The sequence below is a fragment of the Oreochromis niloticus genome, linkage group LG12 (assembly GCF_001858045.2).
Source record: "Oreochromis niloticus isolate F11D_XX linkage group LG12, O_niloticus_UMD_NMBU, whole genome shotgun sequence".
Lineage (NCBI taxonomy): Eukaryota > Metazoa > Chordata > Actinopteri > Cichliformes > Cichlidae > Oreochromis > Oreochromis niloticus.
This window is the reverse complement of record NC_031977.2, coordinates 18,722,570-18,745,733: the sequence shown is the minus strand read 5'-3', so window position 1 is coordinate 18,745,733 and position 23,164 is coordinate 18,722,570. Positions and strand designations below refer to the sequence as shown.

Below are 23,164 nucleotides of genomic sequence, written 5' to 3'. Positions count from 1 at the left end.
CTTTAATTAGGGAAACTGGGTCAGAGACAGGGCGAACATCTGTTGCTGGAAAACACTATGACCAAAAGATCCCACTGATATAAATGCTTTGGTAACATGACAGGCCTCAGTATGATGTACAAACTGCTGAAACCATCTGTGTACATCAAATAAAGCAGGGTGTTTCAGTGTTGACAAAAGCAGCAGCAATAGCAAACAAACAGGTTAAACATGCAACAGCCGAGCAGTGAAAGTGAAAATCAACCAATTTTGCATGACTAAACAGCAGCTCAAGATCTGGCTTTCTGCCTCTCTCCCCACCATCTTTGTCAGCAAATCAAAGGAGTTTAGGGGGGAAAACTGTGAAGATTATGTCACACAAAGCAGGTACAGCTGCTCCTTCCTGAGTCTGGTTCTGCCTGATATTCCTTCCTGTCAAAAGGAGGTTTTTCCTTCTCACTGTCACCAAGTGTTTGCTCATAAAAGGTCATATGATTTGGGGGGTTTCTCTCTATTATTGTAGGGTCTTTGCCTTATGATATAAAGCGCTTTGAGGCGACTGTTCTTTTGATTTGGCTTTATATAAAATAATATATAAACTGGACTGAAGCAAGTCTGTAATTCTCATTGCTGTTGCCAAGGAGATTTCTTGATTCTGACTGGCTTTAAATTGAAGTGCTATAGTATAAATCCACGTTACTAACTGAATCATAAGCCTAGGAGCTGGCGTGCTTTACGATCCATTCAGAGAGCTCATGTTTGAGCCTGAACACCTGCACCTGCGGAAACATGACTCCCGCGGAGGAAGCACCTGATCCACAGGTGCTACTACAGCTAACACTAGCTCGCAGCTACCTGGCTGTGCGATAGGAGCGAGGATAGACGGATAAACGATAGCGACCTTCTCTCGCACAGTATCCCGTTACGGCGATCATACTAAGTGGCTGGGCTCAGTAACGTGACCGTGCAATGAATGAATACACTCTGAAAAGTAACGTGGCGGTTATGTGGTGAAGGTATTTGAGACGGTGACAGTCACATAAAAAGAAGAATTCAGGGCGAAGGGTTATTAAATGTGTGTTAAAAGCGGTCGGGCACCCTGTCGTGTCGGTGTCCCCGGGCGTACAGCTGGACCTGCAGCCGCCTGACAGCTGATGACAGGAGGCTAGCGTGCTAGCTTGGTGTGCTGGCTAACGTCTGTGCCTGCCGTGACATGATTTCCCACTTATTTAAAGGACTAGCTGCCCTATATGTCCCCGTCTGTGTCACTGCCTCTCCGCGCCCAGCTGTCTTTTAAAGCAAATCATTTCTTTCTCCTCCGTCACAGCTCCGGCAGCTAGCTTTAGCCTGCTGCTAAACAGCTGAGGCAGCCAGCTGTAGTGATGCGCCGACACAGAAATATGAGCACAAGTGGCGTTTACATTTTCCAGGGGGAGGGAGGAGGAAACATACACGCCATGTGTGCGATATTTACCTGTAATATGACAGCAGGCCATTGCTGAGGACAAACCACCGCCGCTGGTAGCCTTTCAGATAGTTGGTCCATTTAAAAAGCCAGCCTTTGTAAGTATCCGACCCTGGTGCTGGGGCCGCGGCAGAGGCGGATGCCGAGCCCTTCCCTTGCTCGCTCATCCTCGGCTCCGCCGCACGCCACAGAGTGCTGGATAAACCGGGAGCAGCGGAGACAGGGACACTACCCCCAGATGGTCCACCAGGACGAGGACCTCGGCACTGACGAATGAGATCGACGGAAGAGGGTCCGGTGTAGGGCGAGAGAAACCACCGTAAGCCCCCTTCACATGACGCCGGAATGGACACCGGAGGAAGGACGAGAAGTGATGCCAAGACACTTTGCTGATGCAGACTGCAGAGGATTCAGAGCACAGAGCTGGGCTGGATAGAAGGGAGAGCCCTTACATGGTCTCAGCGTAACCTGATAAGGCTGCCATCAAACTAAATTACTTACATTACGACAGCGATAAACAGTTTGTGGCACTAATTTTAGGGAGCGAGCGGCCGCTGCCCCGGCCACTCATTGTGCACTGAGGGGGAGTGTCCGCTCTATCAATTCAAGTCTATAATTCAGCCCCGCACCACGTGACGTTGTTATCTAAACATTCCTAAACATTTGACATGCGGTTTTGGCTCCTGATTTCAGATCTGATGCTGTCAGATTGCGTAGGGAAAACAAACCAAGTTAATCATCAGTGTTGTTAATCCAGCCTGTGCCTTTGCTTATAATCCAGGTCCTAATAAATCAGTGGCACCGGTGCACATGAGGGTGAGACACTTTTGGCATGCTTTTACTTGTGAAAAAGCACAAGTGCATTTGAAGTAACAAATAAACCACATGACTAAGAAAGCCGTGCCCCAGAGCTACTGCCTGCTCTTTGGGGGTTTGCTGTGTTATTACTTAATCTTAAATCTCCGGATTGCCCAGGGCAACCTGTGTCATTTTATTCTTTTAGTTTGTATTATGCTGTCACCTAAATGGGATCGTGATATACATGCACAATAAACAGGGCCACAGATAGAACCAAATAATCATTTTTTCCACCCACCATCACCAGTACAACGAGCATAAGCCTACGCTTTCACAATGTTATACAAATGTTTGTCCCCAGAGTCCGAATGGAATAAAGGGGAAAGGCTTGTAAAGCTGCGGCCTCTGTTTCCTGGAATAATATCCTACAGAAGGAGATGGCATTGTCCACTTTAAAGGAGCGAGAGAATAGCTCTTTTGGTCAGTGTGACTGCTTTTGTAATGATCTGTTATTTATCTGTTATATGATTTGCATGTCTGTGTTCAACTGTGTGTGTACTGAATGTCAGGTCTATGTCTTTCTTTACTTGGCATATTGTTATGTGTTGTATTTAGTCAGGTCCCTCTTGAAAAACGCATGTCTTTCAGTACAGCAGGCCTCCTTTTACAGTACAGAAACATTTATTCAGTTAATTTTCAGTCCGTCTAGAATGAATATATCATCACAATGCCACCTTAAATGAACTGAGTTGGTTAAAACTAGTGTGTGTGTGTGTGTGTGTCTGTGTGTGTGTGTGTGTGTGTGTGTGTGTTTGATGCTTCTGATGTGGTTCCTGATAACATCGCTTTACCACAAGATGGCAATGTTGTAGAAATGATCCTAATGTGGTGAAGCCATGAAAAGCACATGGAGAAAAAAAGGGACCAGAGCAAGGTTGTTGTTCTCAAATGCTTTTAATAATCCATCAGAAAGAACAAACAAAACAAAAAACAACCAAAAGCCAAACAAAATGACTTACAGTACTGACACCGTAAAAATAACACAACACAAGTAATGTATGTGATAAAAAACAGTAGCCCTTTTTATTTGAAAATGCACACAAACGAAATGATGAGAACTCATGCTACACGCAGTTGCTTTCTAGTTTATCTCTGCTACATATTTCCTTTTTTTTTCAACTAGAAAAACAAACAAACAAACAAACAAAAAATCTAACACAGCCATTTGGCCTGACTGAAGGGTTCAACAATACACCTTGGTAGAGTATCGTGAGCTTGTGCTCTCACATGCCGGTGAAAAACGACCACATTCACTCCACTCAGTTGCTCATTACAGCGTCAAAAAACCATGTATTACAAAAATTAAACACAGTATCACATTTTCACATCAGTGCAATTAAACCCTGACCCGTTGGCTCTACCAACAAAAGCATGCAACTCAATTAGTCTATGAATCAATCGTGTATATACAATAGATCTGCTTGCTTTCAGTGCTGGCATATTCACATACCTCGGCCTAATCAAATGAAAAGAGTTGCTGTTAATTTCACGATATGACCAATTAGATAGTATTCACATATTGATATGGAAGCCACCAAGCTCTGCGTGTGTATTTCTGCTGGAGCGCAAGTGGATTACATTGACTGTGTGTGGCGAGGCATTTTTAATATAGTAATGTGGCACATATAGTCAGTCTGGACATCCCTGTGTGTGTTTATTGCTCCTTTCTAATCCAGTGCTTCAACATCTGCCTGTTATCTTGCCGCGTCTGTCCTTTGCTTGCCTGAATGTCAACTATAAACCTGCCTCTCCCTCTCTCCATCTCTTTCTCTCTCTCTCACACACACACACACACACACACACAGACACACACACACGCTCCATGCACAGGTTCTTGTCTCAGGCTCCGGAGCCTCCTGCAGGTTCCCCGTTCCCTGGATTTAATGTATTCATCAGAAACAGAGACTGAGTGAGGGGAGGGAGCAGATTTACGTCCTACAGTACATCATGGTAAGGGACTGCAGCATTTTCTGCTGCAAGACAACCTTAAAACAGCCTTTCTGTGAACAAGCAGCTTTTACTGTCGGCCAAGATTCTAATAGGGGACGGGGGAGAGAACAAAAATGCAGGCTACTTCTCAGAATCTAAAATTAAACACCACCTAACCATATCTATCTATGTACATTTTGAGATAACTGGCGCAGAAAATGAGCACTCTCACTTTTTATCGTTTCCATCTTTTGGCCTGTTGGTCTCGTGCACAAATCCCAAATAAATCCAGTGATGTTAGATGTGAGCTTCTGCTTTTGACCTTACAGAGTGTGGCAAATTCAAAAGGAAGACTGGATGATATTGCTGCCTGTCCGCTTTGACTCTCATAAACACGGCTTCCGCCCTGTCAGGCCCAGCGACAGACCTTTCATATTGGGAAGCGCAGCCTGAAATGTTGACCTGTCCAGCTGATGTGAGAAACATATCTGTGCTATGCTTTTTGTATTGTTTGTCACCTGCTTTCTTTTTCCCATTTCCTTGCTTGTTTCTACACAGTTGACTAGGAAGTGGTTGGATGACCATGTGTGTAATTTGAGTGTCTTTTACAGCGCACTAGTCTAATAAACCTCATTAAGAAAAATCAGCTCAGTAAAGCAGGAGGCCACGGGGTTATTTTTCCCAGCCATTTTGATAGAAAGTCCTTCTCTCCGCTGCCGCTCCACTCCTGAGTTGGCAGGGGTGGAGGGAGCTCTGAGGGTCACATGATGGTGCAGCGATTCCTCTGTAGCGCCCCCTGCAACCGAATGGAGGTGTGGTTCTGGCGCATCCCCCGTGCCACAGCAATCCCCAGCAGCTCTTTGAAGAGCAGGACTACGTGCCAGTTAAACTTGGCAGAGCACTCCACATAACCGCACTTCCATGTCTTCTTCACCAGAACCGACACGGCCCTGCGAGGCATGAAGCGCTGACGCTGCAGATCTCTCTTGTTACCCACCACCAGGATTGGCACCTCGCTGCTGCTACCTTCCCTGCAGGAGTATGAGAAAAGAGAAGGTTATGTTATTTATTTATTTATTTTTTAAACCCAGCAAAGCCATCGTGTTGGTGTTTGTCACAGCTGTTGTCTCTGCATAGTTTTCCCTTCCTTCCGAGGTGTGAGGGGGTGGACTGGAGGATTAAAACTCACAGGCTCAAGGGGCCTCCCACCGCATGCTGCAGTGAGGGCTTTACAGCATTATTGAGTGGGAAAATGTACGGCAAGCCGGAGGGATGTGTTATAAAATTCTAACTCAGAAGCAGAATCAGAATACTTTATTAATCCCAATGGAAATTATGTGGTCACAGTTGCGCGAAGACAGTAATGAACAAGTTAAAGTACCAATAATAAATAATAAACTATATTACAAAACTACTCTAATATATAAAAATCCCCAATATGTTACACTAACAACCTAGGTGCCCCTCTTGTCATACTGACAGTTATCTTCTCTGTAGAGGACGTGCAGATATTAAAGGTAAGACCTGCAAATATAAAGATTAGTCCTGCAGCACTAATGAAAAACATAGAGCACCTCGTCAAGTCAACCTCAATTAACCGTGATTAGTGATGGTTTAGAAGTGTTTAAATGAAAAGAAGTTTAGTGAAGCAGTGTGGGAAATTAAGCTGCAGGAGTGTACAGTAAAATGAAATGTTGATGATAACAATAATATTAATTTTGCTGCTTATTTAGGAGGCAAGGTCATTGGGCCTTCGAATATAAACTATTTAGGAAAAGCTGTAACAACCGATGTTGAACTCAGTTAGAACATCTAGAAAAGACAAGTGTATAAACTGTTTAAACAGCTGCCTTTACAACTTAGCTCTTTCTCTCAGAACGAATGAAGGCTTTTTTTGTATGACAAAGACTTTTGCATACTTTTGCATATTTGCACGTCTGCCTCGACAGATGGACAAAATGGCTCGCCGAAGAGAAAGCGATGCAGCCTGAGAGAGATGAGCGGTGCAATTTTCAAGCCCCGAGGCGAAGTTCTCAAAACTTGGGAGCTGAACAACCACATCGCAGCAATCATCTCACTTTTCTCCTTTTCACAGGTTGTGCTCACATAACAGCCTTAAAAATATCTCCTTGCATATCTGCTCGGGCTTGACTACTTGTGCACAATGAGGTGCACTGAATGTGGGAGGTGGTGTGCGTGCATCCCTTCATGAGAACGGAGGGGGGGGGCGATAGGAGTGATGGAAGGACACAACACTGTCACAAGCCTCACTGAACTGAAGGTAGGCTCCTCGCTAGTGGGAACCAGAATAATAAAAGATTTCTGAGGAACATTTCAACAATAGACTTTTTTTTTTTTCGACAGCTGACACACAGAGTAAAAAGAGCCCTCCAAAACACGATTATTCATGATTCCTCTTACTGTATCTGCCCCCTTCTCCTCCCCTTCCTTTCCTTTCCTTCTCCAGTCTGATGTTAGACTCTCCATGATTGCACATTTTCCCCCTGTTGTCTGTTCCTCTCACATTCACAATTTCTTCCATAGTTGCTGGGGATAATGGGTTTCTGTCTTAGATCATAAACATTCGTGGTTACACGTTCAGAGCTGTGAGAAAGTGGGCATCAACTGTGGAGAGGCAGTTTGATGTTGTACAACATGGCAAACAAATGAAGCCATCCAATGCACCTTTCTATATGTAAATATATGCATGCAGCTGACGACTGGAGAGCGAGGGATTTCTGGCCCCATATATGCAGCAGGTGCAAAGCAAATCCAGGAAGCATTTACTGTATGTTATCTGTGGGCCTTCTGTACACTAAATGTACGGCTGTCCCAAGAATAGCCTTTAAATTACTAGTGTGGGTTAGGCATCACACAAGAATCAAATGTCATCAGACAGTGAACTGTCATCATGATGAGTGTGCGCGCTAAATTGAAAGATGCCACCACAAGCAACCTAAAAATCACTGTCACCATCATGTAATTGTACAGCTTTGTGACAGGCTGTGAAATTGTGTGCTGTCTTCAGACGGGTGATTTCATTACAAATGATCAGTGAAGGTTAACAAGCTGCGTGTCAGCTGTTGTACAAACCCTGGTTTAACAAAAAAAGCAGGATTGTTGTATTACATTTAGTTAAAAATGAAATGCAAATCATTCAAACTTATATTCAAATGAAAACAGCACAAAAACAACACGTGAATTGTTGAAATTAGTTTTTTGCATTGAATTTGATTTCAGCAACATATTTTTTAAAAAGTTGAGACAGGAGCATGTTTAATACTTTGTTGCCTCTATCTTTCTATGCAGCCATGCTGTCATAATACAAGTGGTCTTTATGAAATAAACAAGGCCTTTCCTGAGAAACACCCCCTCTGGATGGCAGCACACGTTGCTCCAAAACGTGCATATGGAGCCTTCAAAGGTGTAAGTTACTTATGGCATGTGCACTAATGATCTTCTATACAATTACAGTATGGATGTTGGGTTTTTAAGCTGTGCACTAATAACAATCTGAATAGTCCAATCCTATGCATGACTCGACTACACTAGAATTTCTGTGAAAAACTAAACATCATTACTGCTTCCACTGGAATTAAGATGGTGAGAAGCAGCCAGGTGCTGCTAGTCAAATTGAGCTGTTTGTTAAGACAATGTCACAGTCTTTCCAGGAGTGTATGTCCCACCAATTTCACTCCAAGGTCAGACTGTGTAATGCTCAGGGAAACCTTGACAAATTCCAGTTAGTATAACCGTCAAGTGACTCCTTGGGCTTGTTTTACCTTGCAATCAATGACTCAGTATTCAGTAGAAAAGTATTCTAGATGCCGTCTTCCAACAGCTAAAGCTTGCCTGGAATTGGGCCATGCAACAGGACAACGATCCGGAGCAAAGCAGCAAATTTACAACAGAATGTCTGAAAAACAAAAGAAACAAAGTGCTGCAATGTTCCAGGCAAAGCGTAGACCTCAACCTGATTGAACTGCTGTGGTGGACTCTTAACAGAGCTAATGCTCACAAACCTCAATGAACTGAAGCAAAGCTGTAAAGAAGAGTGGAGCAAAATTCCTCTATAACAAAGTGAGAGCCTGCGAAAATCACGCAGAAAACTATTACTTTACGTTATTGCTGCTAAAGGTGGCTCTACAAGCTAAAACTTTCTTTTTCACATTTTCCCATGCAGTGATTTCTCTGGGCCTTTATTTTTTGGTATTTTGTACTTTGATGATAAAAGCCCCCAAACTCTTTGTAATTTTTATGTTCTAAACATTATTCTTATGTATTTATTTATTTTAAAATAAAGGGTGGTAAACCCATCGCCCTCTTCATTCTCAGTTCTGAAAGGCTCAGCCTCTGTGGGATGCGCTTTTATGTTACTGACCTGTTGCTAATTAACCTAATTAGCTCTGAGATGTTCCAACAGCGTTTTTTTCCAGCATTACGTAATTTTTCTGGTCTTTTGTTGTCCCTTGTCCTAGATTTTTTTTTATTAGAAAACAGTAATGCCTGTGAGTCTTGACAGCGTCATCGTGGTTCAGTTTTCAATTAAATATAGGGTTTAAAGCACGGGTGTCAAACATAAGGCCCAGGATGAAGAATTTCCAATGGATAAAGAACCCCCCCCCCAAATAGATAAATTATTAATTTACCGGAAAATCTCCTCTGTTTTGTGAATTAACAAAAGCTTAATATTTTACTACCACTATACATTCTTCTGTAATTTTATCCATTAATCATGTAGTTTCACTGGTCTGGCCCACTAGATCAAAGCAGGCTGTATGTATGTGATGCATGACGTCCAATGAGTTTGACAGTCCTGGTTTGAAGCTTTTGGATGTGGGACCATATGTTCAACATCTGCGTTGTCAGCAGAGAGCGTGTGTGACCATACCTGTTCTCTACTATCTGCTGTCGGATCATTTTGACGTATTCAAAGCTCTCCACGCAGCAGATGTCATACACCAGGATGTATGCGTTTGCATTACGAACACCTCTGCAGCGCAAATCCAGCCATTCCTGAAAGGACAGATATGTAGAGAAACACATAAATATGCAAACATATGAGTACGTCCAAGACCCGTTTTAGTCAAGCTTAAGAACTGACATGGTCTCTCAGGTATGCTGACGTATTAGATGGAAGACTTTGCAGACGTGTACGGTTCCCAGGCAGTGTGTCCTAATGGCTTTGTCAAAGTCTGACATTTCCTCAAATGTCACGATGAGGTTATTTGTGGTTCTGAGTGAAATGGCTCATCAGCTCATGAATACGTTCTTGTGAAATTGGGTGCGGACATTAATTTCCCCTTCAGGACAAACTGATGACTTTGCCACCATCGTCATCATCAAAGAGAAATTTAAATCCAATACTTTGATTCATGACAGATTAAAAGACTAACGATAATCCCATCAGCCTCGGTTAATTTTTTTTTTCCTCTTTATGTAACAGAACTTTGCTCTGTTGCAGTTTGCTTCCCTTTTGCAGTCTATGAATTCCTCGAGCAGGCATGGTTCTGGGAGTCTTACAGCTTTGAACGAAGTCATAAAACACGATGACCACCCCGCAGTAAAACACTGCACGCTGTTCAAGGACAAAGATGGAGGCTGGGGAAAAGAAAACACAGCCTTCTGTCAGGAGAGGAAGCAAAAAGCAACATTTTGTTGATGCTAATGGTTTTCAAAGCATAATTCAAAATGTAATCAAAGCACACAGTGCAGGTGGGTCTATTTGCACCTTACTGAGGGCCATTAGTTTTAATAGAAACGTGAGGAACCATCCCTCTATCCAACTGTGTATCACTCAGCCGTCACAAGCTCACCACTGCCGACCTACTGCCTGTAACAGCATGAAATTAATGTATAAACATTTGATCTGATAAAAGAGGGAGAGGCAAATAGAGGAAGTTCAGGGGCTGGGGAAAAAAAGATATACTGAGGGAAGGAAATGAGAACACAATCGCGGGCCTGGGAGAATGTTGAAAAGATGAAAAAGGCAACAGCGGATCAAGGGATGAGCAGACATAACCTCTGGTGTTCCCACACACTGCTAATGAAGGGCCTAGACTCTGTGAGACCGCCTCAGTTCAGTTCAGCAAAACATAATTCAATCCAATTTAATATAATTTAACAGACAAACATTGGAAATTAACTTTGCAATAAACAGGGTCGTTCTTATTAGATGCAGACTGCTGTCATGCACAAACGGCACGGCAGCACTTTAGACAACGGTGTGATGAGGATCTTTCAAATGTAGTCTAACATCTGGGGAAATACAGTTTAGTAGCTGGGGATGAGAATGACTAATAATGACTTTGAAGCTGGAACTAGAAACTGCTTAGCTTGGCTTAACATGAATGCTGGAAGCGTGGAAAGCTGGGCTCTGTATAAAAACCCAAATCTGTTTTCTGCCACATTTGGAGCTCACCAGTCAACACATTACATTCAGGTTTATTATATTCCTTTAAATGAAATGAAAAGCGGCACAGGTTGTGGCCTTAAAAGGGGCTCATGTGGCCCAAGACCTCTTTTCCTGTGAGTACTTTGAAGTTTCTGGTGTTGTGCCAAAAAATGGTCACCCACATTTTAGCTGTTGTAAATGACTTGTTGGCCTATAATCTGTGAAGCACATGTCAAACCAATCTCTCATGAATGACATCAAATCATTCTGAGCCATAAAATAACGTTCCTGTCACAAGGTAGAAAGTGACTTTTATATATGCTTTATTTCTCCAGCTAAAAAGTGTCATTGATGTTAAAAATATATAACTTTTAAAGAGTGTAGGTAAAATAATGTCATAAAGATACTTTTATATATATAACCCCTTCATAAATCCTGTTGACTAAATTCTATTTACCAATATAAGCAAAGATATTATACATTTGGAAAAATGAATGTAAACATCGGAAATCAATTTTTGGCACATTCACCAGCAAAGATTTTCAGGAAGTTGGACTTGTCTCATGCTTGGAAAGTACCGGCATATTTCCCAAAGCTCAAAAGTGTCATCAGGTAGTGCAGTGATATCAGCTTCCTGCTGGAGGTACTTAAAATAGCTAATTGGATTATTGGTGTCATCTTTGAACAACAGCTGAATTTTAAAACTCTAAGCTCCAACCTTGTTTTCTTCACCTCAGAAATGTGGCAAAAGTCAAACCTTTACTGTCATTCCGCCCTGTGGATCTTTTACTACACAGTTTACTTTTCTAACCCACTTTTCACTCTTCACTGCATCTGACCTGCTCTGACCTCTGGCATTGACAAGAGATTTTCACCCAGAGACCTGCAGCCCACTGGGTAGTTTCTCTTTTTTGACCATTCTCTGTAAACCCCAGAGATCCCAGTAGATCAGCAGTTTCTGAGATACTCGGACTACCCTGACAGCAACAACCATGCCACATTCAAAGTCACTTCAGTCACCTTTCTCCCCCATCCGACGCTCGGTTTGAACATGTTTTCATGCATAGTCACACTCCCATGTGATTGGCCGATAGATTTGAGAGCACTTGAAAAGGTATACCTAATGAAATGGCCAGTGAGTTTATATTATATTGTTAAGATCACTGATTTCCACAGACTCAGTGTAGATTTACTTCACACAGTGGCTGCTGTTCGATTTGCTCCTAACTCCTGAGCTCTTTTTTAAAACATTTTTTAAAATCCCTATGAACACATTTTTAAAAGAATTTACATACAAATCAATTTCCCCATGTGATCACTGCCTCTCCTGAAGCTGTTTATTATGTTATGCTGCAATGATTTTCAGTGAAATTCTGCTCTGATGTATTTGATGCTTTTTGACTGATGCACCTGAACCTCGGGGCTCTGATGATGATTTGGCTGCTTTGGAGCCGTGCTTGTTGTGCCCATATTGCTTTGAAAACTCACATATCAAAGTGCTGATTGTCAGGCCCCATTTTAATTTGCATGCTTATAATTACCATGCAATCTAATGTGACCCCGGAGTGGAGCAGTGCAATGTTGATGGATTTGCTACAGTATTTTGTACAGCGTTAAGTCATTTTTTCCATGTGGTGTTTACTCTACACTTTTTCCAGCACTTACACAGCTTGTGTAACCTAAAATAGAAACGTGAATAGAAAAAAAAAATTAATTATACTGCTGTCAAGGTTTGGGGGGGATTTGCATTCAAATTAAACATGCTGTACGGCTAATCTGTACAATGAAGATGAACTGATAATTTGTGACAGGCGAGGCTGAGGGAACAGGCGATGATCAGCCTAAGTTCTAATGATAAAACGCAGTGAGGGACACTTTGCCTGTATTCATTTTGGAGGGGGTGTTTGTGTCAAGGAGCAGAGACAGCCTCACAGATCAGCAGGAAGATAATGAAGCCAATCAGGCACGGAGATGGCAACAAGATCACTGCCATCAAAAGTAAAAAGCGTAAGTGGGACGATGTGTTGTGAAAACTGGTGTAAAGTGCAGCCCTTTTCTCTGGTCTTTCACAGTGTTTTCAGCAAGAGCGTTTTTTTCTTTATGATTTCTAATTTCTTCCATCAATTCATTTTCTTCCTGGAGTCTATCCCATCTTATACCCTAAAGTGTCCAGTACAGCTCCAGTCCAAGATATGTTTCCCGAACAAACCAGAGATGTTCGCTGTCATTACAGTTCATGATAACTGAGGCAGCTGACGACGTAAGGCGCACACGGTGGCTTGTGGTTGCAGCCTCACATCCCGCGGGGCTAAAAATAGCAGCTTGTGTTTTCATCTCGTATCTCTTTGTCGTCCAAATCCTGTTTTTAAATGTGGAGGAGGAGCCGGCACAGAAGCAGCAATACTACTTCTCCAAACCCCAAACACGAGGCCCAGGCCAAAACAGATCAGTAAAGAAAAGGCAGCGCACTGATACGCAGTAACCAAATGAATGCAAACGGCGTGTGTGGGCATGTTTATTTGTGTGTGCTCGCCGGGATGTGAGAATGTGCTTGCGGGAGCGTGACTGTGAAGTGTGGTGCCACTGTCTGTGTCCTCCAGTCGGTCGCCTTACCACAGCGTGGAAAAAGAGCAGCTCGTCCTTTGCTCCTCAAGACCCAAACAGAGCGTGTTTCCCTGACAACTGCAGGGCCGTGGTCAGTTTTCAGCAGGCTATGGCAAAGCCGCCATGACTCTGATATTAGTGGAGGCAGCTTAAACGTAATGAGTGGTTGCGATGGATCAATACTCCATCCAGTGCAGGAGGGCGGCCGGTGTAACCTGGCTGGGGCCGATGCTGAGCTATTACAGATATGTCAAACACAGGTCACGCTGGTTCATTTGCAATTAAAATCCATTACATCCCTTAGGGATGGAAGTCCCCTTTTCAAAGTAATGACCTGGACCAGCAAAACCATTTATTGCCCTTTGTTGTTTGTCTCCAGTGTTCAGGTGACAAGGAGACTTTGGTTGATGCTGGTGAGGGGTCAAGAATGGAAATTCTCAAGAATTAGAATGATTTGGGAAACTGAGACATATCCTTGCATGTTTGCTGCCAGAGAGTTAGATAAGAAGATTGCCTACTTTGTTAAATACTAATAAGCTAAAGCCAGGAGCTGGAAGCTTAACGTCAAGACCAATTGCTGGATCTGACCCGAGGCACAACCTCCATGGCTGAAAAATGAAACCAGTTGAAGTGCACCTTGAAGTGCAGTTACTCGAAGGGCCACTGAGGCTGCCTCGAAAAGCAAGCCAATCTGCATAGACTCACAACTTAAAGGCCTAACTGTACAATGGAAATATGAATACAGTTTTAAATAAAATGGTTTACAGTCTCAGTAGCTGATGTTTCACTTCCTTTGGGGTGACTGTGTCTCAGGAGGTGGAGCAGGTTATCTACTAATCAAGAGGTCAGTGGTTCGATTTCCTCACGCATTGGAGAGCAACTCGGGCTTCAACTACATGCCCAATGATTCTTAGGCATGCAGCCAGGTATGGAGTCGCCAACCTTTCCAAACCTTACTGAGCTACAAACACCACCACCCCTAGTGTGAATGTTTAACTAAAAGTTCTCATTGCAGTTGCATGAATGAGGCTTGTAGTAAGAAAGCGCTTTGAGTGAAAAAGTGCTACATTAGTACAGGTTCATAAAAAGTGTACCAGAGGTGATTTTTAATATAACTCACCAATTGTGATGTTATTACCACTTAAACTTTGCATTTTTAAGGGAATAGTTGAATGAGAGGTGGACACCAACTGGTTGCTAGCTAGCTGTCTGCAATGCTAGGCTACTTCAAATCACTGAACTAGAACAAATAATATGGCTTGCGAGTACTTAACAATTAATTAAATCTAACTGTACTAAGAGCCAATTCAAGGAATCTTTGCTTCAGCTTTGTTGAGTGAAATGTCAGCATTTTATTCACATTTGACTTGGCAGTAATTAGCACTGAGGATGAAGGTGTGTTTTGCTGATCAAGCTTGTTAGAGTCATCTCTACAAGGCTTGTCTGGTCCATATTTTGTTGGGCACAGTTTTACACTACTGTACACAACCATAATGGATTCGATTATATTCTTATATAAGTGCAAATAAAAGGGTTGCCAGCTTGTTTAATTCTTTGCAGCCTGAAGTCTGGAACCCATGGACATCAGGAAATGCTGTCTTTCTTTGCTTGAGGCCTTTTTTCCAGCTGCCTTTGGCTGCTGCTCGTGTGTGAGTATCTCTGCTCTGAGTTTTGTATTTAATACCTGAAAAGCTGCTCTACTGGGCTGAGATCAGGCGAAGACTTCCATTCAAGGATATCTCATTTCTTTGCTTTGACAAACTCTCGGTTGCTTTTACAGTTTGCTTTGGGTCATTTTCCGTTTGTGCTGTGAAGCTCGGTCCAATGGGTTTTGTAGCATTTGTCTGAATCTGAGCAGAGAGTGTAGCCCCGTACACTTCACAGTTAATTCTGCAGCTTCAGTCAGCGATCACATCACCAATAAACACAAGTGTCCTGGTTCCCCTGCCAGCCATATGTTTCTACGTGGTATTCTTTGGATCATGACCCTTTCTCTAATGCTCAATACTTTTTTCTTCTATTAGTAATTAAAGTAAAATTGTATTTATATAGCACCTTTCAAGATTAAATCACAAAGTGCTTCACGGAGGCTAAAAACGTACATCATCCAAACAATGTCAACCAAAACCAATTTTATAAAGATAAGTCTTTAACTGCTTCTTAAAAGAAATGACTGAGTCCACAGATCTCAAACTCAATGGTAGAGAGATCCAGAGTCTGGAAGCCACAGATACAAACGCTCTGTCACCTTTAGTTTTTAACCTTGTATGCCAGACAGCCAGCAGGCCCTGGTCACAAGACCCCGAGACCTTTTTTTCTTCTATTATGTTAGTACAGGTTAATCTTGGTTTCATCTTTTATCACATAGATGTTTTCTGTCAAATTCTAATCCGGCCTTCCTGTTCCTCAGTGTAACTGTTTGTACCTTATTGTAAATTCTCTGTATTTCCATTCATGAAGGTGTTTCTTGATTGTAGTCCTCGATAACAATACTCCTACCTCCTTGAGAGTATCCTTAATTTTGTTGGGTGCTATAAAGTTGTTTTTTTAGCCATGGAAATAATTCTGTAATCATTCTCTGTGGTTTTGCTGAGCATTTAAAAGATTGCTGATTTAACCGATCCTGGAGTTTTGCTCTCTCTCTGAGAGGATTATTTTGGTGTTTCAGTGACGATGTCCTTCACTTGCACTGACATCTATTTGAGACTCATATTTGAAATTATGGTGAAAAGCTATGAAATACAAATTCAACACTTCAGATATTATACCTGCTTCATTTATTATGAAATAACAAGTGAACGTGCCTCACCTGGCCATGAAACCGCTCGTCAATCAAATGTAGAACTAATTGTGAGCCACTGAAAATGAGGGACTGTGTACAAACCGTAACTGCTGAACTGTTAATGCAACATTTTTGTTAAACCCTTTGAATTAAGGCTAAAATTCTGCATTTCTACCACCTCTGGATGTTTTATTTAAAATCAACTGTAAAGGTGTGCACAGGGAAAACTACAAAAACTGTGCCTTTGCAGATAGTATAATGATATTTGTGTATATATCAGCAAAAACAGGTTAAATGCAATTGTGCTCAGTTTCATTTTAAAAGGCACCACTAAGATTTCCAGATCCTGTCAGCACTTAACGCTTCACCGATATGTGCGCTTCACAGACCCACACATCTTTCTTGCTGCATCTGCAAGAGTGAAATACGATAGTTTCCCCGCTGTTATATATGAAAGTATTGACAGAGATAACTGAGAAAAATGCCCAGAGAGAGCAGGAGACGGAGCATTTTGTGTGGGAGGAAGTCATGGAGATACATTATGGCAAGAACAAAAAGGGAAAAGAAGAGAAAATGAAAAGAAAAGAAAAGAACAAGAAAAAAATCATGCTGAATCTTCTGTCACGCTTAAATCCATCTGTCATCACATCCTATTGACACACCGGGACAGATGCTCTCTCAATGCAATACTCTCAGAAACAGACACACACACCACAAAGCAAACAAATCATTACACCAACCCAGCTTCACGGGAAAATGATACAAATCTTGCCTCTCTCCAGCATTAAAAAAGGATTTTTTTTTAATGTCTCTGTATGTTGTTGAAATGAGGTCACAAGTCGCCTGCTGGAACGCCACTGCTGTTCTTATAAAATAATCTGAACTGATGAGAAATTGCCGAGCTACATCAGCGCGGAGGCGTACTGACTCACTCTATTCTGCAGCTTATTCATCACAATTTTTATAGGACAATATAAAACCTCATTTGGTCACCCCTGCTTCAACGGTGTCCATTAAACTTTCTAATTGACCAAAACAAATTCCCGCTCTCTCCCTCCCCTCTCTCCTTTGTTCCTCTCTTATTCCCCAGCTGTATTCTAACAGGGAAGTGTGCTTTTATTTGATTTGCTGTGTTCAGCAAGTAAAATTCAATCAGGATTCTTTGTGCTGGCTCAACTCACCCCTCATTACATCCAACTGCCCCTGACCCACGTTACATTTCTGTGCTCGCGGGGTTAAACACAGATGAGGGCAGTGACTCAAAAATGCCCCGTGTCTCTCGCTGCGAATAGAGGATGAAGCACCAGAGGAAGCAAGAACAAGCGGGACAAAGCACAGCAGGCCTTCCAGGTGTTGTTCCTTAGCAAATGAGTAACCGTAAATCTGTCAGATGGAAATGTTGTGGCAGCACTCAGCTAATGGATTTTTCTGCTGGTATACCTTCGACAAAGAGCCTGCATCACCACTCTGACATTAGCATGAAATGTTGAACCAAAGACAATCAAATGAGGAGGAAACCCCTCAAATGTGACTCAACCTTTGAGACACTTGAACTCATGAGATGCGCCTCGTCTGCTGTTCCTGCAGCTGCTCCTGCAAGCTTATTGCTTAATGGGGGTTCAAAGCACTTTAGCTGGAAAAGGAAAACTCAGTCCCTTCCCAGCAGGAATCTGTAGCGTAAGCACTCTGCAGAACTCTTAACACCTTCCAATAAAATGTTAAATCTAGTAGGGGAGCTGTGTATAACCCTGACAAGATGATTGCTCTGCCCCTCAGCCTGCCTGTCAGATGTTTTCTGTGTTAACGCCGTGGTTTTGTGAGCGCACAGAAAACCAGCACTTTGGGAGGTCTCTCTTTCTCGTTGTGCTTTTGTTGTCTCCTGCTTGGCCTGATCTCATTTTCTCAGTGGCACTTTCGCCGGCGGTAGATAACCACAGCTGTTCTTGGGAGGCCTATCTGTGACACCGACTGGGAGCGAAGGAGAGAAACAGTCAGCAGCAACAAATCAATGGCTTTGCTGTGGTGACCTTGGAGATTTCTGTCTTTCCAATGAGGTCACAGTGGACAGGAGTCAAACACATGCCTCACGTCAGCAGAGACTTGCAGTGGGATGCGCTGTTTCAACCACCGCACATATGCACACGGAGAGAGGGAAGCACTATATTCAGCAACTTAATGGGCTGGGAAAAATGATAAAGAGGACTTTAACAAGAGGATCATTTGTCTCGAGGGGTAGAGTCACATTTTTAAGTCGATATTAAAGCAGTTCTCACATGCTCATGTGTAGATTGGAAGGATTTCAGCTGCTGTAACAAATCCTACTCTCCACATTTGGCCACTAAGAGGGAAAGGAAAGCGGAGAGCTGATGTCTTTCCAATAAAGAGAGGATTTAATGCGATTTCACTCTAAGTGTCAAGGGCCAAAATACGCACTTCTCATTCCATGTAAAAAAACAAACAAAAAAAAAAACCTAAAACAATGCTTAATACATCTGATTCACACAAGGTAAGCGGAATAATAACACAAAGAGGATTTAAAAGATTATCACCTAGACTGATTCAGACAGTTGAAGCCTCACAAAAATATATTTTTTACACAAAATCAGGGCTGTAGAGTTCATCACCCATCACATAGTTTGGCACTGCATGATAAGCACCTCAGTGTTTTCTTGATCTCCCCTCTCCTCTTGTTCACATGATACTACTGGACAGAGGCCGCCCTGCCCCTGTTTAGAGGAGGCTGGAGAAGCAGGTGAAGCAGCTCTCCCACATCCTTGGTTCTGTTTTTTTGTTCTTATTTTTTACTGGCTGTGTTTTTGAAAACAGAGGTTCAGAGGTCTGTGGTGTTTTGAAGCCTCTGTGGGTCTGAGTGTTCCCCTCCTCCTTGATTGTGACTGTTTAACAAAGGATCTGTAAGGCGGCTGGGTGAAAAAAGTTACAGGATCTAATAATGCTTTCAGTATGGCCACATGAGGACTGTTTCAAGAACCTCCGATTCTTGTCAAGAAATAAAGAAAACCAAAAATCTGCTCCAAAAAAGTGACTGCAAAGCCGTAACATTCACAGTGCTTTTTCATCTTGCTATGATCCTGCGACCAGATGTGCCTCCAACTAATGAGGGGTGGCATCTGACCTGTGGTCAGGAATAAAAGGGCAGTCTGCTCTATTTTTAAAAAGGGAGTTTTAACCAGGTGCTGTGGCCATGCCTGAAGCACAATGCTGCAGAATCAACACAACCATCAGCAGCAGCACTGCCGTTTCTTAGAAGTGTGTAGAAGAAATGTTACGATTAACACATAACAATATGCAAGTTTGCATATTGTCTTCATAAACGGGCTGAAAGACAGAGACAGAGAGAGTTTAAAAACGCCAAAGTGAAGCTCTTAGGCTTTAAGTCAGCCAGGTCTCCATAGCAACTAGTAGACTAGGGACATCTGATAGTGAAAGAGGAATAAATAAAATTGGTGTTTTTGCCTTTGAGGGATGTTAGCGGCTGTGAACAGACGGGCACTTGTAAGATTAAGCAGAAATTAAATAAATGAGATGCGGGTTCAATCAGAGAATGGACCCCCCTCCTCTCTAAGCTTGTATAAATCCTCCTCTGATAAAGTTCCCGAGACAGAGACGTGATACCTGACTGGAGCTTGATGGAAAAGAGGAGATCGGCGGGACGTCCAAAATCTTCAGCTCGTACATGTTCCCGTTCAGTATGACGGAGGGTCTGTACACATATCTGGTCCTGGTCGGCGTGTACACCTCCGAGAAGTCGTTATAGATGAACTGGCGGATTATAGAAGTTTTCCCCACTCCGGGAGCACCGATCACTGCGATACTCAGCGTCTCCACCATTCCTGGAGCCCGAGTTCAGCACCATGGACAGCGGCGACAACAACGGCAGATGTGGTAGTCCAGAAACACAGCTGGCCGCCGCTTTTACAAAAAAATTATTTATTTTGTCTTTTTTTTTTCTTGCTGTTTCTCTGGTGGAATTCAGCCCACCCGCCGCCGCTGCCCCTTTAACCAGCACCCACTAAATCACCTTAACTGGCTTCAGCTGCGTTCAATAGAAGAGTCGGTGGGAGAATAGAGCACCCACTCGTCGAGCAGAGCGGGGAAACTTTTATCTCCAAGACACGCAGATGGTCAAAAATACAGCTCAGCCACCAATAGATGGGCTCTTCGCCGCCTCTGTGAGCCAACGCAAGGAGAGAAACTCTTGGTTTTCAGGGGACACCCCCAGGTAACCTCGTCCCCGGAGAGGAAGCATAAAAGTCCGCCCTTGCCGCCTCCACATGGACATAATCCTGCCAAGGCTGGGCTCCGATGACCTTGTCCAAACGCACAGGAGCTCTCAGTGTCTTCGTTGATTATCTCCTCCGCACCTCTCACTCATCCCCAACGATGCACCACCGCGCTCCTCCATCACAATGAGGACGGGCGCGCAGCCGCTCGTCTCATAAGCTTTCCACGTGTTCCCGCATTGTACGCGATCCCCATAATCTTCTGGTTTTCGATAACACAACGATCGATTTAAGACAGGAGAGGCAACTCGCACAGCAAACAGCGGCGCGTATTCTGTAAAGGCATCTGGAGTCTCAAGGAGCGCTGCGTGTCTGCCGTTGGAAAGACAGGAGCTCTCCACCTCCCTCCCTCTCCCTCTCCCTCTCCACCCCGCTCTCTCTCTCCATCATCATTTGCAATATCCACTGCCCCGCTCGTCCAATAGGATCATGTAGTGCACAAGGCGTGCGAAAGCTTTGAGCTCCCATACGCCGCAAACAAATAGCTGTGGAAGAGGCCACACACACTATACATCATCTCCGCGCCAGGGTCACGGAGAGGCGGCGCAGGACTGAACATCATACCTGTGAGGTGACTTATGACCGGACAGGGTCCCCGGCCACGGGAGGCGGGATGTGTCCCATCAATCACTGCAGGCTGACAGCGGAGCACCACAGACAAAGCTGAGGAATAAACGCAATTCAATTTATGGTTCCCCAGAATAACTGAGATGAGCTCCAGAGAAGTGTGAGACTGTTCTGTGAAAGGTTTGCATGTTTTAGTTCACACTGCAGATTAGTTCTTATTATTAACAAGAACAGCGTTTTAGATCCAGTTTTCCAGGATGAACCCAGATGTTGGTGGGGGGTTTTTTACTTACACATGCCTGAATGCAAATCAGTTGGAGCAAAATTTCTCGGGTTTTACTGGTGAAATGTGTAAAGGTACTAATAAGACATAAACAAATGGAAAATAGGCGAAGGCTCTTGAGGAAATGGGAGTAGCCTAGTTAAAAAGAAATATCAAAAGTTAAAAGAACAGAAGCTTTTTCTGCATACTCACTGGTAATACTACCCCTTGATGGTGAGAGTTTTAGTGGAAATTTGGAGAGGGTATTTACAAAAAGGACCTTTAAAAATAACAAGGCAAGCGTCACGCTGAAGTTGGGTAAATATCAGCCATGGAGATGTTTGACAACTCGGCAGCCTAAAATAAAATACGTAGAAAGCATTTTAAGTTACTTTAATGAACATAAAATAAAAGCTTCATTTGTCCTGAAAGCTGGAAATTGACCGTGTTACAGCAGCTAAAATATGAAAAACAACTTGGCTGAATAAAATAAATATATCACAGAACAAATGTCTTAAAAAATGACACTAAGGAAGAACGTTATTTAAACAGAATATTTCAAAGAAAAAACTCAATAAATCCACATTTAAATGTGTTACAAGGAGGAGATTAAAGCTAAAATAAATGACAGTATGTTGTTACGGTGGTAAAGATATTTTTGTCTTTCCAAACATGTTTTATCAGAAAATCGATGATCAAACATCACAAATGAGGAATATAGACGTGCTGCCACCGAATGATAAATGCCAAATCTGGAAAATGTCAAGATAAAGAGTAAGCTGAATGTATGAGATTACTCTCAGAACACGTAACAGAGCTGATGATGGCTGTAGATCAGGAGGTGGAGCAGGTCGCTGGCTACTCCTTACCAAATAGCCTTTGGAAGGATACTAACCCAATTGCTGTCTGCTGTATGAATGTGTATGAATGCGAGATAGAAAGGACTTATATGGATGGGTGTGAATGAGATAACTTGTATGAAGCTACTCTTAGTGCTTCATAGTAGAAAAGCGCTGTATAAGAACCAGCTGTCCCACTGTTCAGCTCAGCTACATTTTGGAAAATGTAGAAAGTTCTAAAAAGCAGGGCAACCTTTAACTGTCTCTTCATCTGTTTCAATCTTCTTACTGACAGATGTAACCCCATGTCCCAAAGTAGTAGATAAACCATTAAGTGAATGGAGGTTTATTTTATCATTTAATTATTGGTGTTGGTGTTCTATTTAATAACAGAAATGTTTCTTTTCCACCATCTTTAACACCATTTTCTGGTCATGACAGTAAAAATGCAATATTTTATTCGTTTTTTTGTTTGTTTGTTTTTTACTTCAGGATAAAGACCTCTATTTCTTACAGTGTAATCCCAGACAGTCCATGCTGGCAAGTTGCTTTGATTTTCCACAGCAACATATCTTTATAACACTGAAAAAAATAAAGACCTGCTGCTTTAATTGCATTTCTTTATCTCTTAAGAGAGCTCAGAAATTAAACGTGTATTTAAACTTCTTTACAATCAAACTAAGGTGAACAGTTTAGAGCAAATAGCTTCACTGAAACTGAGTCCACGACGTTAAAATGAGTGTGACACTCCTGGACTGACCATAAATAGTAGAAGTGATCTGGATACATTTTTTTTTTAAAAAGAAGAAAAGAACTGAGTTTAAAGAAGGGCTTCAGCTTCTTGATTTCTTCTCCCAACACTTCAGAAAATCTATTTAAGAGATAAAATACTGTGATTACTTCCCTGCTAGTCACACAAATTACATTTGTGGTTTGGTAGTTAATGGCTGTGCTCTCATAGAGAGGAGACATTTACTAAAAGACAGTAAAGTAACGCCCGCTTTTGGAGTCCTTCACGTTAGGGGATCAATATTATGGATCATTCATTACAGCAGCAGAAGAAAGTCTGACACTTGCCACAGCTTCACTTTGCTCTGGTCAGTGATTTCTGTTGACCTTATGATTCACGCAGTCAGAGATCCGAGCTGAGAAGTGCTCGTGACCACCATTGGATCATGCAGAGG

General features: G+C 42.6%; 2 protein-coding genes across 3 annotated transcripts in view; both read right to left on the bottom strand.

Annotated features, from left to right (window-relative positions):
• osbp2b (oxysterol binding protein 2b) overlaps window positions 1–2,556 on the bottom strand; it is a 48,333-nt gene extending 45,777 nt beyond the window's left edge. The window contains exon 1 of one of the 2 annotated variants that reach the window (XM_025911957.1): window positions 1,454–2,556. In XM_025911957.1, coding sequence (XP_025767742.1) covers window positions 1,454–1,611 — 158 coding nt within the window. In that variant the 5' untranslated portion in view covers window positions 1,612–2,556. The remainder of the gene's footprint in view (window positions 1–1,453) is intronic. The other variant, XM_005473366.4, reaches the window with a different exon arrangement.
• Window positions 2,557–4,493: 1,937 nt separating this feature from the next.
• Window positions 4,494–22,393, bottom strand: rasl10a (RAS-like, family 10, member A). The gene is made up of 3 exons (XM_003451638.5): window positions 19,645–22,393; window positions 9,123–9,247; window positions 4,494–5,262 (listed from the first exon to the last, which is right to left on the bottom strand). The coding sequence occupies exons 1-3, from the start codon at window positions 19,858–19,860 to the stop codon at window positions 4,992–4,994; spliced, it is 612 nt and encodes a 203-aa protein (XP_003451686.1). The 5' UTR covers window positions 19,861–22,393; the 3' UTR covers window positions 4,494–4,991.
• Window positions 22,394–23,164: the final 771 nt, after the last annotated feature.